The sequence below is a fragment of the Carlito syrichta genome, unplaced genomic scaffold, assembly GCF_000164805.1.
Source record: "Carlito syrichta isolate Samal-C Ts95f unplaced genomic scaffold, Tarsius_syrichta-2.0.1 Scaffold311975, whole genome shotgun sequence".
Classification (NCBI taxonomy): domain Eukaryota; kingdom Metazoa; phylum Chordata; class Mammalia; order Primates; family Tarsiidae; genus Carlito; species Carlito syrichta.
Window position 1 is genome coordinate 371,766 of NW_007256071.1, and position 18,219 is coordinate 389,984.

The following is an 18,219-nucleotide window of genomic DNA, read 5'->3' on the forward strand; positions in this document are numbered from 1 at the left end:
AAGTTGCCCAGGCTGGTCTCAATCCCACGAGCTCAGGCAATCTACTCGCCTTGGCCTCCCAAATTGCTGGGATTACAGACTGAGCCACTGAGCCTGGCCACGGAGCCCATTTTTAAAAATAAAAAGACAAGACACACATTAGAGAAAACATTTGCACCACATATGTCAAAGGACTGTATCCAGAGTATAGCAATTACTTTTTTTTTCTGTTTCTGAGTCAGAGTCTCATTCAGTCACCTAAGCAGGAGTGCAATGGCACGATCATGGCTCACTGCAGACTCCAACACCTGGGCTCAAGCGTTTCTCCAGCCTCAGCCTCCCAAATAGCTGAGACTACAGGTGTGCACCACCACACCCGGCTAATTTCTAAATTTTCTGTAGAGATGGGGTCTTGCTATGTCACCCAGGCTGGTCTAGAACTCCTGGGGCTCAAGCAGTCCTCCTGTCTTGGTTTCCCAAGGTGCTGGGATTACAGGCGTAAGCCATCACACCTGGCCAGAAAGAACCCTTGAAAGTCAATAACAAGAACACAAATAATTCACACTTTAAAAAGTAGGCAACAGACATTTTACAGAAGAATGTGTATCAATAACCAATAAGCACATGAAAAATGTTCCCCCTCATCATCAGGGAGACACAAATTAAAACCAGGATGAGGCACACCACACAGCTTGTCAGCAGCAGGCGTCAGCTCACGTCCTGCTGGTGGTAATATAAACTGAAACAGACCCTAGGCAAAATGGAATTTTTTCCTTAAAACTGTAAACATACCACGTGGCCCAACCATTCCAAAACTGGCTCCTTAACTCAGAGGAAAAAAAAACAAACATGGAGAGGTATAGAAATCCTCCTAAGAGCTGTGTTTGTAAAAAGTAGAAACAACAGAGAGTTCACCAACAGGCAAGTGGACAAACGAAGGTAAGGCGTCCACACATGGGGATATTATTCAGCAACAAAAAATCAAGCTACTGATACCAGTAACCACACGGTGGATCTCATGCTTATGGCACAGAGTGAAAGCAACCAGACAGAAAAGCGGTATTTACTGTCTGATTCTATTTGTATACATTTCTTGAACACACAGACTAGCATGGAGGGACAGAAGTCAGGTCCTGGGGGTGGGAATCAGATTCTGGGCCAGGGGTAGAGGGAGGGGTGGATTTCAAAGGAGCACTGGGAACTTTTGAGGGTCATAGAAGTATTGATTACCTCGTGTCACGGATGCGAAACTCACAGTCATGTCACAAAGTATCTGCTGAAAATATCTGCATATTAGTACTTCAATTATACCTCAAAAAACTGAGTTTAAAAATCAGTGATATAGTCAGGCTCGGTGGCTCAGCCTGTAATCCCGTGCCTTTGGGAGGCTGAGGTGAGTGGATTGCCTGAGCCTGCGGGTTCGAGATGCGCCTGGGCAGCGAGACCTCATCTCTACAATAAATAAAAAAATCAGCCGGGCGTGTAGTGCGCACCTGTAATTCCAGCTACTTGGAAGGCTGAGGCGGAAGGATCGCCGGAGCCCAGCAGGTCGAGGCTGTGGTGGCCGGGAGTGGCCACTGCACTCCAGTCTGGGCAACAGAGTGAGACTCCAACTCAAAAAAACCAAACAAACAAAAAAATCAATGATATGATGAAATGATGTCTTCCCAAGGCATAAATATAGATGATAGAAAAAGAAGATCTGTATCACGTTAACAGGAGTCAGTGAAGAAGAAAACTGAGACAGTTCAGTTCAACAAAACAACCTTACAAAGTATATTTTGGCCAGGTGTGGTGACTCACACCTGTAATCTCCATGCTTTGGGAGGCCAAGGTAGGAGGATCACTTGAGGCCAAGGCAGAAGGATCGCTTGAGGCCAAGAGAGTTTGTCACCAGCCTGGCAACATAATAAGACCTCGTCTCTATTTCTTTACTTAAAAAAAAATAATGTAGCCGGGCTCGGTGGCTCAGCCTGTAATCCCAGCACTTTGGGAGGTTGAGGTAAGTGGATTGCCTGAGCCCGTGGGTTCAAGACCCGCCTGGGCAACTTGGCGAGACCTCATCTCTACAATAAATCCAAAAAATTAGCCGGGCGTGGTAGTGCACGCCTATAGTTCCAGCTACTTGAAAGGCTGAGGTGGAAGGATCGCCAGAGCCCAGCCACTGCACTCCAGTCTGGGTGACAGAGTGAGAGACTCCAACTAAAAAATAAATACTAATCATAATAATGTTAATGAAAGAAAAAATACTTACTTACAGAATTAATACAAATGCTTATAAGGGAGACAGTGACATGATGATGTCATTGCCATGTGTTCTGTCAATGCCAACACAGGACAGCTATTATCTGTGCTCATTGCTGAATCTTGTTATGAATCAGCTTAAGAAAGGCTCCAGGGGAGGAGTTTCAGAGCACTTAAAAAGTTCGAGCTGGATTGCTCATGCCTCCAAGTGACAGCTTGGGAGAGAAATTCGCCCTTCGATCAGATCCTGGGCAAAAGAAAGGGAAGAGGTGGAGGAGACTGCCAGCTGACAGGGCAGTGCCTCATCTGCTCAAAAGTATAAAGTTAAGCACAGAACGATCATCTGACCCAGCAATTCCACCCCAGGCATATATCCGAAAGAATTAAAACAGGCATTTGAACAAAACCTGTACATAAATGTTCACAACAGCATTATTCACAAGGACCAAAGGGTGGGAACAATCCAAATGTCCCCCAACAGAGGAACAGATAAACAAAATGTGACCCATCCGCTCAACGGAATATTATTCATCCATTAAAAGAAAAATGACTGAAAAAAGAAAAACTGAAAAAAGAAGGAACGGAAAAGCCATCTCAGAAACAAATAATAGAGTTGCTGATCTCCAATCCAAGCCCCCTGGGTGAGTTCTTGCCATCCATAACTTCAGGCTTTCTGTACTCCGCCAAGAACCAGAGAAGTAATACTTTTAATTGCTTCTGAACCATCAAATCTCTGCCACTAATTTGGGCCCATGGACACTGCTGCAGTAAGCTGTTCACACTCTAACAGAAGCTTCTGTAGCCTTTATTCTGAGTTTACTGATCCCATTTACAGCAGAGGGAAAGACAGAAAAAAAAAAATGTATCACTGTCTAGTGGAATAGTCAACTGTGACAGTGACCGCGTAAAGGAAAAGCTCAAGCCTGTAATCCCACCTACCCAGGAGGCTGAGGTGGAAGGATCACTTGAGTCCAGGAGTTGGAGGCTGTAGTGAGCTGCAATTGTGCCACTGCATGCCAGCCTGGGCAGCAGAACAAGACCCCATCTCGAAAAAAAGAGAAAAAAGACATTTAGTACTGATTGGTGCTACAGCATGAATGAACCCTGAAAACGCCATGCTGATGACAGCAGTCAGACAAAAAGGTCCCATGAGGGATGCCATCTTTAGGAGACGTTCGGAGTAGGCCAGTCCAGGGACAGAGCGTGGCCTCATGGCTGCCGAAGGAAAGGAAAGAGAGGCATGGGATGTGGTTTCCTTTCAAGGGATGGGAATGTTCTGGAATTAGACCATTCTTATGTTTGCATAATACTGCGCCTGTACTAAATGCCACGGGATTGTATACCCAAATGGTTAATTTTTTAAAAATACTCCATGAGGTTTTACTGAGTAACTTGTGTGTGCCAGGCACCGTGCTGCCAGGAGGTGAGGACAGCATAGTGTGGTTCCAGCGTTCCAGGTCAGGTGTGGTGGCTCATGCCTGTAATCCCAGCACTTTGGGAGGCCAAGTGGGAGGATCACTTGATGCCAGGAGTTTGAGATCAGCCTGGGCAACATACTGAGATGCCATCTCTACAAAGAAAATTTAAATGTAGCCAGGCATGATGACATGCATCTGTAGTCCCAGTTACTCAGGAGGCTGAGGCGGGAGGATTGCCTGAGCCCAGGAGTTGGAGGCTGCAGTGAGCTGTGATTACATCACTGTACTCCAGCCTGGATGGCAGAGCGAGACCCTGACTCGAGGGAAAAAATCAAAGATAAGCGTTTTCCAAACACGCTTCACAGTTTCTCTCATCTTCTTGAATGAGAAACAGAACAGCACGGCTTCCTTCTAAGGGCCCACAGCAACTATCACGGTCAACTATTCCAGTGACTAGGCAGTGATACATTTTTTTTTTCTGTCTTTCCCTCTCTGTAAATGGGATCAGTAAACTCAGAATAAAGGCCATAGAAGCTTCTGTTAAGAGTGTGAACAGTTTACTGCAGCAAGTGTCCATGTGCCCAAATTAGTGGCAGAGGTTTGAAGTTTCAGAAGCAATGAAAAATGTTACTTCTCTCGTTCTTGGCTAAGTACAGAAAGGCTGAAATCATGGATGGCGAGAGCTCACCCGAGGGGCTTGGTTTGGAGACCAGAAACTCTGTTATTTGCTTCTGAGATGACTTTAAGGTGACCTCAAAAAGACAAGTTCCATAAATCAATTTCACTTACAAATTGTTTAGCCAAAAAATCTCAACTTTTATACATTGATGGGTGTTCTCTTTCTCTCTTTTTTAGAGTTGGAGTCTCACTCTGTTGCTCAGGCTGGAGTGCAGCAGCATGCTCACGATCACCACAGCCTTGACCTACTGGGCTCAGGCAATCGTTCTGCCTCAGCCTTCCAAGTAGCCGGAACCACAGGCATGCGCCACCACGCCCAGCTAATTTTTTGATTGACCGTAGAGACAAGGTCTCACCAAGTTGCCCAGACTGGTCTCAAAACCGTGAGCTCAGGCAATCATCACGCCTCGGTCTCCCGAAGTGCTGAGATTACAGGCTTGAGCCACTGGGCCCGGCCAGTGTTTTCACTTTTATAATAGGATTATTGGTATTTAAAATTTATTTTGGCCGGGTGTGGTGGCTCACACCTGCCATTCCAGCACTTTGGGAGGCAGAGGCGAAAGGATTGTGTGAGTACACGGTTTTCAGACCAGCCTGGGCAACTTGGCAAAACCTCGTCTCTACAATAAATCAAAAGATTAGCCAGGCGTGGTGGCACATGCCTGTAGTTTCAGCTACTTGGAAGGCTGAGGCGGAAGAATCGCTGGAGCCCAGCAGGTCGAGGCTGTGGTGGCCGTGAGTGTGACACTGCACTCCTGCCTGGGCAACAGAGTGAGACTCCAACTCATAAATAAATAAATAAGTCAACATGTGGGGAAGACCCTAAAATTGAATACATGCCATAGCATGTATTCAATATATATCAAACTGATAACACAACCACACAGGAAAAAATAATCCAACTTTTGAACACAGTACTCAGACTATTCACTCCCAATGGGACGTATTTTAAGACTGCAGACCAGGCTCAGGGGTTCATGCCTGGAATTCCACCACCTTGGAAAGCTGAGGCAGGAGGATTGCTTGAGGCCAGGAATTCAAGACCAGCCTGGGCAACATAGCAAGACTACCTATCTACCAAAAATTTTAAAAATTATTCATGCAAAGTGACTCAGCCTGTAATCCCAGCACTTTGGGAGGCCGAGACGAGAGGATTGCCTGAACCTGGGGGTTCGAGACCTCCTCTCCACAATAAATCACAAAAACTAGTTGCGTGTGGTGGTGTGTGTCTGTGTTGCAGCTACTTAGCAGGCTGAGTCAGAAGGACTGCCTAAGCCCAGCAGGTTGAGGCTACAGTGGCCATGAGCATCCCACTACACTCCAGTCTGGGCAAGAGTGAGACCCCAACTCCAAAAAAAAAAAAAGAAGGAAGGAAGAAAAAAGGAAGAAAGCAAAGACTTCAAAGAAATCCTGCCAGGCATGGTAGCGCATGCCTGTAGTCTCAGCACTTTGGGAGGCTGAGGCAAGAGGATCGTCTGAATTCAGGGGTTTGAGACCAGCCTGACGAACTTAGCAAGACCTTGTCTCCATAATAAATCAAAAAAATTAGCCAGGTATGGTGGCATGTGCCTGTAATCCCAGCAACTCAAGAGGCTGAGGTGGGAGAGTTGCCTGAGCCCAGCAGGTCGAGGATGTGATGGCTGTGAATGTGCCACTATACTCCAGCTTGGGTGACAGGCTGACTCAAAAAAAAAAAAAAGAAGAAGAAAAAGAAATCCTGAACTTAGGACTTTGGTCATTGCAATTCTGAAATGCTCTTCTGTATATCATAGAAACGAGCAGAGAAAAAAAAAACCAAACATCCGTCCTGAGATGGGTGAGAGACAAGTACTAAGAGGCAGGAGAGGAAGAGTGACATGACAGATGGGCGGGTGCAGGTCCCTCTCAGTCTCCCCATGTCACCCCATGGGTGGCTACCCAGTTAAGAAGGGAAAGGGGCTTTCACAACGGAGAAACTGTTGGTCCCCACTGGACCGGGGCCTCCACCATCCAGCAATGGGCACAGCGACATCACCAGTGACATCCCCAGTGATGCAACGCCCTGAGGGCGAGCACTGCACACACACCCCGGCATCTCACCTGGATCACAAGAAGCAGGCTGTCCCAGCAGGAGGCAACCTGGAGGGCAACCAGCCATGCTGCTCCGCAATGTCATTGCCATCCGAGACCAAGAAAAGCCGAGGAGCTGACCTAGATGAAAGCGAGACGTGACACCAGATAGGGAAATGCGTGGTCTCCATAGGGTCCTGGATCACGAGACCCTCCAGGACGCTGCTAGAACAACATGGACTCTTGGCCATGGTCGTGTACAGAACACCACCACTGTCGCAGCTCTAACGTGGTGTCGTGGTTGCATGAGAGGACAGTGAAAAGCCATGGTGACTCAGGCTGAACAACACCCTAAAGCCATGACACCACACCAGTGGGGGCGTGAAGTCTGGTTGTCCCACGTTTAGTGAAGTCTCATCGGTGGCTTTATTCACCTCTTATGAAGGTCCAAAGCCATCCTGCTGCACACAAGCATCACCTAGAAAGCATTCCTGGGGGCAGCGGTGGGTGGCCTGATTTAATTAAGCCTATGGAGCTAACTATGAGTTTATAGGCAATTCAGGAACGAGGGAAATATGTTAAACCACCACATGACACAGTCTACCTAGAATGTAGGAAATTCTATAGGACGAATGATCCTGTTTCTTCAGGGAAAAAAAAGAAAAAAAAAGGCATATGAACAAAAAGGGAGAGGAAACATGTATCGTCCAATAGACACCAGACACATGTAATAGACAGAATAGTTTGGATCTCAACTGACACACAAATATTAAAAATACGTTTTGAGACTACTGAGAAAAATTAAACATGGAATGGGTTGTGAGATGACACTGAGAAATTGTTAAAGGTGTCGGCTGTGATAACAGTATCATGGTTATTTATTTACAGCCTTATCTGTCAGATATACACACTGAAGTATTCACAGAGAGATACACAGCTGAGGAAACCCCAAATAGCTCAGATATTGCTTTAAAAAAAAACTCCTGGAAAACAGGAGGGCCGGAGGGGCGTGGGGTGGGGAAAGAAGACCGTCAGAATAGTGTTGACTTTAGAAGCTGGCGATGGGACTAAGGAGATCAGTATACTATTTTCTTTATATTTGTTTATATTTAGAGATATTCATAGTTAAAACTTTAAATTGGCTAGACGTGAGGCTCATTCTTGTCAGCCTGGCACTTTGGGAGGCCAAGGCAGGAGGATTCCTTGATCCCAGGAGGTCAAGACCAGCCTAGGCAAGGTAGTGAGACCTCGCCCTAAAAAAAAAAAAAAAAAACAAATACAAAAATCGGCCAGGCATAATGGCTTGCACCTGTAGTCTCAGCTAGCTACTCGGGAGGTTGAGGAGAAACCCAGCCTTCCGTGGCTCAGGACAGAAACTGGAAAGCAAATCGACAGTGCCTATTAAAGATCCAGGATTCACACACTCTTTGACCTGATCACCTGGCTCCTAAAAGCAATCCTAGGAAGTAGATCAATTTCCCAGAAATATCTGCATATGCAACGTGAGTCCAATTAAATTCCCAAATAAATTTTTTTGTGGAATTTTCACAGAAGGGCCAAACATAGCCAAACTCCTTCTTAAGAACAGAGAGATAGGGCTTAGTTTGTCCAATATTAGCATCTTCAAAGCTGTGGTGATTAATCAAGACAGTGACACTGGCCCAGGAAAAGGCATTCTGGTTTAAAGCAGAGTCCAGCAACAGTCGCGTTACATGAGCGACTGTGGAATATACCTGGGATGTCATGTCAGACCAGCACTGGGAAGGGACTTGTCGCCGGATAGAGCTGGAAAAACTGGTTATTGACCAAAAACAGGCAAAATCAAATCTCTGTCTTACACTATGTGCAAGAATCAGCTCCTGGGGGGGTCAAGATTTATCAAATCTCTTAAACAAAACTTTAAAATGCCTAGTATAAATGCAGGTGAATATATTTTCAACTATGGGACAGGAATTTTTAAAATAAAAGCACCAGTAGTTGAGTGCATTCTCGCTCCCCCACTGCAAGACCCCATTGCAGTGGTCATTTAAGAAAAAGTAGGCCGGTCTCAGTGGCTCAACCTGTAATCCCAGGACATTGGGAAGTCGAGGCGAGTGGATTGCCTGAGCCTGCGTGTTTGAGACCAGCCTGGGAAACCTGGCGAGACCTCTTCTCTCCAAAAAATAAAAATAAAAATAAATTGCTTTATTGTATACCCTTGTGTAAAAATAAAAGTAAAAAATAAACATATAAACATAAAAGCACTAACTGAAAGAAGTACCAATATATTTGACCACATTAACATTAAGAGCTTTTATCAGTCAAGAAGAGTTGGCTAGGTGTGGAGACTCATACCTGTAATCCCAGCATTTGGGAGGCCAAGGTAAGAGGACTGCTTGAGGCCAGTTATTCAAGACCAGCCTGGGAAACAGCAAGATCTCATCTCAATAAAAATGTTAAACATTAAACTGTAGTTCCAGCTACTCAGGAAGCTGAGGCGGAAGGACTGCTTGAGCCCAGGAATTAGAGGCTGCAGAGAGCCATGACTGTGCCACTGCACTCCAGCCTAGGTGGCAGAGTGGGACCCTAACTCAAAAAAGACAAAAAATGGCTGGGCGTAGTGGCTCACACCTATAATCGCAGCACTTTGGGAGGCCAAGGTGAGAAGATTGCCTGATCTCACAGGTTCGAGACCAGTCTGGGCAACTTGGTGAGACCTCATCTCCACAATAAATAAATTAAAAAGAAAAAAGAGTAGCTGGGTGTGGTGGCTCATGCCTGTAGTTCTAGCTACTTGGAAGGCTGAGGCGGAAGGCTCACTTGAGTCCAGCAGGTTGAGGCTGCAGTGGCCATGAGCGTGCCACTGCACGCCAGCCTGGGCCACAGACTGAGACTCAAACTAAACAAAAACAAAAACAAAAAAAAGACAAGACAAAGTGAAAAGACAAGTTACAAGCTAGGAAAAGACATTAACAACACCCCCCCCCAAAGAAATGGTGTTGAGAATATACAAGAATTGTTAAAAGAAAAACACAAATTACCTAATGAAAACATGAATAAAATAAAGGAACAGACACCTAACAAAAAATACAGAGTCCACAAATGTACAAAGAGATGTTCAACACTAGAGACAGTGAAACACAAATACTGTTTTGAAGTAACTGTACCCCATTAGGCTGTCAAAAAGTAAAGTCTGGCTGGGCTCGGTGGCTCAGCCTGTAATCCCAGCACTTTGGGAGGCCGAGGTGAGTGGATCGCCTGAGCCCGCAGGTTCGAGACCAGCCCAGCCAACTTGGTGAGACCTCGTCTCCACAATAAAATAAAATAAAAAATTAGCCGGGTGTGGTAATGTGCACCTGTAGTTCCGGTTACTCGGAAGACTGAGGCAAAAGGATCGCCGGAGCCCAGCAGGTCGACACCGGGGTGGCCGTGAGTGTGCCACTGCACTCCAGTCTGGGCGACAGAGTGAGACTTCAACTCAAAAAAAAAAGAAAAGAAAGTAAAAAGTCTGACAATACCAAGAGTCAGAGGACATCAGCCCAAGCGCCGTGCTTGTCGCTGTTGGAAGCAAACAGCCTGGGGAGACAGTGACGCTATTTCATGAAGTTAAACGGCCACAGGCCCTCAGATCCAGTCATCCGACCCCAACTCGGTGCATGCTCATTAGAGACACACTCCTGCTGGTGCAGCCAAGGTGTCCAGGAGCATGTCCACAGCAACACACCTCTCAGGGCAGCACCTGGAGACAGCCCAGTTGCTACCAGGAGACTGTGGTGGGTTGGACTGCACCCTTCACCCCCAGGTGACCTGTGTGGAGGCAGGACCACTGTGGACTTGGAGGCCGCACGTGTGCCTTGTGTCCTTCTCAGGAGTGGAGAGGCAACACCGAGACAGCCATGCACCAAGGAGAGGCCCTACCATGGGAGCGAGGCATCTGTGGGCCGAGGGCATCGAGGGCGGTAGCAACCTGGGAGCTGAGAGATCCGGAACAGACCCCCCACCAGGTCCCCCAGAGAGAGCCCCACCCTGCCGACAGCATCACCTGACTCCTGGCCTTCAGAATAGTGGGAAAACACGTTGCCCGTGGCTCGGCCCGGTGGCTCACTCCTGGAATCCCAGCACTTTGGGAGACTGAAACAGGAGGATCACTTGAGGCCAGGATTTTGAGACCAGCCTGGGCAACACAGTGAGACCCTGTCTCTATAAATTTTTTTTTTTTTTTTTTTTTTTTTTTTTTTTTTTTAAGTTAGCAGGGTGTGGTGGCTCATGCCTGTAATCCCAGCGACTTGGGAGGCTGAGATGGGAGGATTACTTAAGCCCGGGAGTTTGAGGCTACAGTGAGCTATGATTGCACCACTGCACTCCAGCCTGGGCAACACAGTAAAACCCTGTCCCCAAGAAAAAAAGAACAATAAAATAAAATCGTTTTAAGCGGTCCAGTTTGTTATGGCAGCCCTAGGAAACTGATATAAAGAGTGAAGAGTAATATATATTCGTGTAGTTTATCATGCTGTAGCCAAAGGAATGCACAACAGAAAGACACGAGTAACATGGGCGGATCTCAGCGATGCAAATGGAAGCAAGCAGCTCAGAAGGCCACTTTCTCAAGAAAACCTACACATGGGAAATCAAGATGACCAGGTGTCTCAACAGCCACTGCCCTCCAGCCTGGGCAGCACAAGGAGACTCTGGCTCTGAAAAAAGAAAGGAAAAGGAAAAAAAAAAAACTAATGGAAAGCAAGAGAACAGTGAATAAGGGGTGCAGAGCAGTGAGATGGTGATTGTCAGGAGACACATGTGAGGAAGGAGGTTTGCATAAGTACACGCAGATTGCCCTCGATGTCCTGGTTTTGTTTTCTTTACTTTTCTTGAAATGGAGTCTTGCTCTGTCACCCAGGCTGGAGGGTAGGGGTACAATCATATTTTGCTGGTAGCCTCAAACACCTGGCTTAAGTGATCCTCCCACCCTAGCCTCCTGAGTAGCTGGGATGACAGGCGTAAGCCACCACTCTCAGCTCATTTTTTTTATGTTGTAGAGACGAGGTCTTGTCAAGTTTCCCAAGCTGGTCTTGAACCCCTGGGCTCAGGCAATCTTCTCACCTATGCCTCCCAAAGTGCTGGGATGACAAGTGTGAGCCATCATGCCCAGCCAAGATTCTGTAAATATAATTTTGATTTTCCATCTATTAGAAGTTCAAAAAGCAAGGCACACCCTAAACTGAAAGTAACACACATGACAGTGTGAGCAGCACGTGGAAGGGACAGAACATGGACATTCTAAGCACGTGGAAATGAACGTCTAGTGAGAGTTAAGCCCGCTCTGAAAGCGGTACAAAGAGGAACAAGACTAGACAGAAACACAATCTGACAAGAACCAAAGAACCTGTCACACTCGATGACGGTCCCGCCACACCACGGATCACTGAACAATTATGAAAAGTGGTGTAAAACTCGCTGACTGAGAAGCCCATGGCAAAAAGTGAAAATGGCATCAACTGTACTGCAGTGACCTCTCATCTTCTGGGAGGACCTCTGCGTGGATGCAAGACAAAAATGTCGACACGTCGCCTGAAGTGAGGACACGTGCTGTGTGGATTCTATCGATTCAGGTCCCCGAGCTCTGAATATGCCACGCACATGACTGTTTTCACTTTGGGGAAAGGTCAGATGTGGGGAGAGGGAAGGAAGTGTGGACGCCACCTAGAATCGCCCACAGGTCACCCTGCCACGCAGCTCTGGTGTCTGGTCTATCTGAAAGGTGTTCTTCCTGACAGTTTTGTTTCCCATCCTCCTGCCTGGAGGGGAGAGGGAACCACGTGGACACCTTGTCACTCCTGCACGACCCTTGCCTCCTGCTAGTTTTGTTGCTGGAAACCAATTGCTGCTGATCTCGTAGATTGGTGTCTGTTGGCTCAGCTTAAGCCTCGCACCCCGGCTTGGGAGGCTCCTTCATTCCTGGACTCACCTCATCTGAGAAGCCACCTGTGTGGGCGGAGGGTGCTGGCGCGGTCACATTGCCGCGGGGGCTAGCGGGGCAGTCTGCCAAGGCGGTGTTGGGGCTTGTCACTGCCACTGCACGACCCTTGCTCCCAGAACAGCATGACGAGGACGTGGACATGCTCGAGCAGGCCTCCTGGGCGTTGCTCCTGCTGCCACACCTTGAACGGGACCCTCCAACCCTGAAGGGGCCTCCCAGGGCACTCTCCACTTAACAGTGCCCCTGTGAGAGCCCCCTCCTGCCCCCCCCCAGACACTTTGCTCAGGTCCTCCTGAACTCCTCATCCCTCTAAGGCCCTCTCCAGGCGGCAGCCAGACCGCTGGCTGCCCCCAAAGCCCCTCCCCTCTCTGTCCGCACGCTCCCACAGGCCCTCACCCACACACTTGGTGCGCAGTGACTACATGCCCTTGTGTTGCCTGGGCACCACGGCCATGACAACGGACAGGCTGTGCGCCTCCTAGGAGGGACCTCTTGTGGACGGCTCATCTTGCTTCTTCGAGGTGGGGAGTCAAAAACCATCAGGTCCGAGCTTCCTCTTCCAATGCCTGTGATCACAGGTAAAGCCCCACAGCCCGACACCCACGAGCGGCACCATCCTAACTCGGAGGCTGTCTGGCAGTCTTCCCTAGTCCTGTCGAGAAAACAAGCCAGAACCAAGCAGTAAAAGACAGTAAAAGCTACAGAACCCAGGAAGGAACCACCACCACGACTTCAGAAAGCCAAAGATTCAGGCATGGTGTCTCCTGCCTGTAACCCCAGCACTTTGGGAGGCCGAGGCGGGAGGATCCCTTGAGCCCAAGAGTTGGAGATCAGCCTGGGCAACATAGTAAGACCTCGTCTCTAAAAAAAGTTTAAAAACTAGCTGGGCTGTCTATCGCTTCAGGTACTCAGGAGGCTGAGGCAGGATTATCCGAGTCCAGGAGGCCAAGGCTGTGGTGAATCATGATAATGCCACTGCACTCCAGTCTTACCAACAGAGATCAGACTAAAAATAAAAACAAAACAACTATTCTATGCCAGGCACGGTGGCTCATGCCTGTTAATTCCAGCACTTTCGAAGGCAGAGGCGATTACCTGAGCCCACAGGTTCAAGGCCAGTCTGGGCAACCTGGTGGGACTTCATTTCTACAACAAAAATAAAAAAAATTAGCTGAGTGTGGTGGTGCGCACCTATAATCCCAACTACTTGGAAAGCTGAGGCAGAAGGATCACCTGAGTCCAGCAGGTTGAGGTTGCAGTGGCTGTGAACATGTGACTGTAACTCTAGCCTGGGTGACAGAATGAGACTCCAAAAAATAAAAAGCCAGACTTGCCAGTGTCCTGGAGTCCTCCCAGCCCCTCCCAATCCTCCCTGCACCAACCCCACCTTGTCTCCAATCCCAAGTCTCTTTTCCTTTCTTGGGGTTCCCATGGAGCACTTAAAAGCCAGGGAACCCTGCCCCTGCAAATCCACCACACTGACCAGGACAGCGAGGTGCATCCAGTGATGTGTGTACTGTTGGGAAATCTGACCCGCTCGACCCACCCAAGGTGAGACTAGGGCATAAACTCCAGAGGAGCCAGCACATTCACCTGTGGGCCTAACTGAAGAGGGAAGGGGACACTCTGGAAAGCAGCACCCTATAGGTGCGAGTGCAGAAGGCCCCAGGCCGGAGCACTGCAAGACTGGCAAGTGCCCTCAGGCAGTAAGGACAGGAAGCTATGACCAGGCGGGCTCTCCCAAAAGGCCTGAGCACATTCCCTCCCCAGCAAGCTGCAAGTTGCTACCAAGTGCTGAAGGGCTTGGGATGGATACTGCTGTCCCAGCAGTGCCTTCGTCTCAAGTTATCTTGCTGACGGGACAGCTGCAGCAGCATAGCCAAAGGCACTGCCCAGGAAGCTCAGCCATAGCCAGGGAGAGCCTACATCGACGCTCAACCCGACTCCTGGGTTCCCAATCTGTTTTTATAAAGGAAACCAGATCTCTGCACCTGAACCTCAGGTGACCATCATCAGCAGGAAACCAGCGCCCTCTGGAAGGATAGAGTATTTCTGGAAATCTCATCTTTCTTGGACATTTGGATAGCTATGACCAAAAACACAGTTTAAAAACTGGCTCTAAGCCGGGCTCAGTGGCTCAGCCTGTAATCCCGTGCCTTTGGGGGCTGAGGTGAGTGGATTGCTTGAGCCTGAGGGTTCGACACCCGCCTGGGCAACTTGGCGAGACCTCATCTCTACAATAAATCAAAAAATGAGCCGGGTGTGGTAGCACGCGCCTGTAGTTCCAGCTACTCGGAAAGCTGAGGTGGAAGGATCGCCGGAACCCAGCAGGTCGAGGCTGTGGTGGCAGGGAGCGGCCAATACACTCCTGTCTGGGTGACAGACTCCAACTCAAAAAAAAAAAAACTGGCTCTGGCACAAAATGAAACTGCTTTTCAAGAACATTTTCCTCCTGCTGACCTTGCCAACGCCTTGCCTGTTATCTACATAAACCACATGAATGATGCTTCTTCCTAGCGCTTTTGTTCCCAACATGCTACTACAGTAACCATTTACTTCATGCTTTCATGGCTCCCCCATCTTACACCAGATTTTTTTGAAATCGAGGGCAAATTCTCTCCGTTTGTATACAACTGGATGGTACTGTCCTCCCCCCTCCACACGAGAGAATTGGAACTATTCCATACTTCCTGCAGCAAATACCAGAGATGATTCAGAACATCCAGGCAAAGTAGAAGCAATATATTTTGCAACAATTATTCTTCCAATGATTGACTTGTAAATTCTCTCCCAACCCATGTTAAACAGGTAAGTAGCTTTCAAACTTGGATACATAGAAGATTCAGGTCAACACCACACTTGCATTCTACACAGGGTTACAGACAACACATATACCTTAAATCAAGTCTGAAAAGGTTTCAAGGCTTCATCCCGTTTTGGGGAAAAAACTTCATCTCACACAGGCTGTTAAAATCTGGTTCTAAATGCAGCACAGAATATACAGCAATTCAGATCTGTAAAGCAACTCTACTGACACCAGTTAATAAGAGTAAGAACTTGATCCAATTTCACCCTAACTCGTCTCCCATTTATCTAGGTGACCCTTTCTATACCTCTTAAGAAAGGAAAGTGATCACCCCAAGACAACCAGTCATGTAGAGAAAACTTTGGTAAACTGGACTATAGTGCTCATAAAAGAAAAATAGCTCTTAATTTTAAGATTTCTAACTGCTACCTTGTGGTGTTGAGGGATCACACTCCTTATCAGGCAAGACATACCTCATTCATTTTTAAATGTGTAAAACATACAAATATAAATTAAAGGCCTAATGTGGTAAGTTTCCCCACCAGCCTACCATCACTGAGAAGCCCATTCTAACTGCCCCTTGCTGCAGCATCCCGTCTGTCGACTTGCATCACCTACAAAACAATCCTTAGAAAAAAACAGCCATCAAGAGCTGTAGTGTGTTCAGCTTAAATCCTTATCTTCAAGACATCTTAGACATCTTTAAAGCTTGAGTACTTGAAAGCAGCGGGTGAACACGAAACACCTTCCTAGAGTCTCAACTTTACACTAAACATCCGACGTTAAAACAAAAAGTATAAAACTTATACTCATTTTGAAGTTAATAATTTTCTCTAGCTCCCGTCAACTGAGTTCCATCCGTTTGAAGTTCTACAATAAAACATGGTCACCTTTGCAATAAAACAAAAGTATAACCCTTAAAATATCTATTTGTTATGTACAAACTACACATTTGTATTGATAGGTCACGGGTTTTGAGCAAGTTCTTCCCTTGGTGACACTACCTAGCCAAAACGAAGGTGGGACAGACCTTATTTCAGCTCAGCTGTACTATCAGTATTCACACCACTTCACTCCTGACCAGCCAGAACACCGCTGACCTGTCATTGTTTGAGACATGATTCAAATGTACAAATAAAAAGGAGACACAGGGTCAAATTAACTTAATTAGATTCCAAACTAAGTGATAACAGCAAGGCAATTTAAATATCAGCATGGCATACACTTTCCTATTGCAGTGGTTTTAAATGCTCACAAACAAGGGATACAGTTCACTTGCTGAGATATTTGAAATACAACTTTATTCTGATTCTAAACGAAAGGAATGGGAATGACAGTAACAAACAAGACTCCACCACGGAATATTGTGATGTGACTGTAGCAGTCTTATATTTGAAACTCAAGAAGGAATCAACTGCGTTCCCAAACAGCTAAATATGCAGGTCCAAACAAGGAAGGTATTTTTTTTAAACTGCCACATTCACTCCGAAGCCCATTCATCTCCTTCAGCATCCCACAGATGAAGCACATGTTCCGCTTAGCTAGGTAATCAAGTGGCACACACGCTGCACCGCCGACATCACAGGACAGCTGCCTATAAAACTAGACTTCTGACGCTGGGCTCCAGCTTCGCTCTCACAGGTCATCATCCTCATCCGGAAGAGCAGTTGTCTGAGCGACCTAGGGAGATACGTGAAAGAACGGTCACACCGCGGACTGAGCTGGTCGGAACCCAGCAAGCCAAGCAGCTGTCACAGCAGAGTGGAAGCACTACCTCTAAATCGTGCTCATACTGGGCCGCCAATGCAGGGTCCATGACGACCTCTGGGGGAGCAAGTGCAGGCATGGCCACAAACTCCAAGTTGGGGTCTCCAATGAGCTTCCTGGCGAGCCACAGGAAGGGCTTTTCAAAGTTGTAGTTACTTTTGGCAGAAATGTCATAGTACTGTTCAAAAGAAAAGCAGAATTAATTTTTCAAATCCCACAGCTAAAATGACAATTCTTCTAAGGATACTTCAACTACAAGACAAAACTCTTTCAGCCCATACTTAGATGACTTCAACCAACATCAGTCTCTTGTTCCACCTTCTCCAAGGCTCACATCTCAGTTCAGGAAGTTTCAACTCACACACACCTGAAGGTTCTTCTTTCGGTGGAAGACAATAGACTTTGCCTTCACTTTCCTGTCCTTGATGTCCACTTTATTGCCACACAACACAATGGGGATGTTCTCACATACTCGTACCAGATCTCTATGCCAGTTGGGCACATTCTTGTAAGTGACTCTTGATGTCACATCAAACATTATAATGGCACACTGGGCTGGAAGAAAAATGCGTGCTAATTAGTACAGATGTAGGCATTTACTACATGGGTTAAGAATACTTAGACCTCACTCTGAGTCACCAAGGTCTCCCCTCTCCATCTCAAGGCCTTTCAATTGCAGAAGTGTTAAAAGTACCACAACATACAACATAGATTACAGCCCCTTTTCATAAGCTTGCAAGACCAGTTCACTCTATCAAATCTCTTCCCCCACCCTCCCCCAACCACCCCATCCTCCAAAAGTATCTGAAATGGAATAAGTCCACGATCCAGAGGACCCACCTCCATGTTCTGAGTGTGGGGCCTGGAAAGGCACTCTTTAAAAGGTCTTCAAGTGGCGGAACTCGCCAGAGACCAGGCCTCTACGTCTACCCAGGCTCAAGTCTGCTACTGACCTCGGGAGACAGCCAAGCTCAGACCAGAGCAGGAGCAGAGGCTCGACTTTTTGATTAAAGAATGTGCGGAGGGGCTTGTTTGCTTTCTTCACCCTCACGGAAGCCAAAAAGGCGCGGAAGAGTTCGGAATCGTCTTCCATAGACCAGGAAGACGTTCCCCCAGACCGGCATTTCCTTCCTCCGCCTTTTGGACCTCGCACCGAACATCCACCTTCGCGACGGCTTTCGGGCCAGGCCTTCTCAAGCAGCACCGGGCAAAAGGCGTGACCCGCAGCCAAGCCACCGGCCGGTGCCCGGCACTCGGGACGTTCGTGACGCCTCCTGCCCGTCCCGGGGCCGCGAGTCCCGGCCGAGTCCGCGCCGGCGGAC

General features: G+C 47.5%; 1 protein-coding gene across 1 annotated transcript; it reads right to left on the minus strand.

Moving 5' to 3' along the window:
* Window positions 1–16,409: 16,409 nt before the first annotated feature.
* Window positions 16,410–17,475, minus strand: RAN (RAN, member RAS oncogene family). Its single transcript, XM_021718235.1, has 3 exons — window positions 17,265–17,475; window positions 16,905–17,075; window positions 16,410–16,810 (listed from the first exon to the last, which is right to left on the minus strand). The coding sequence occupies exons 1-3, from the start codon at window positions 17,433–17,435 to the stop codon at window positions 16,766–16,768; spliced, it is 387 nt and encodes a 128-aa protein (XP_021573910.1). The 5' UTR covers window positions 17,436–17,475; the 3' UTR covers window positions 16,410–16,765.
* Between the last annotated feature and the right edge of the window lie 744 nt (window positions 17,476–18,219).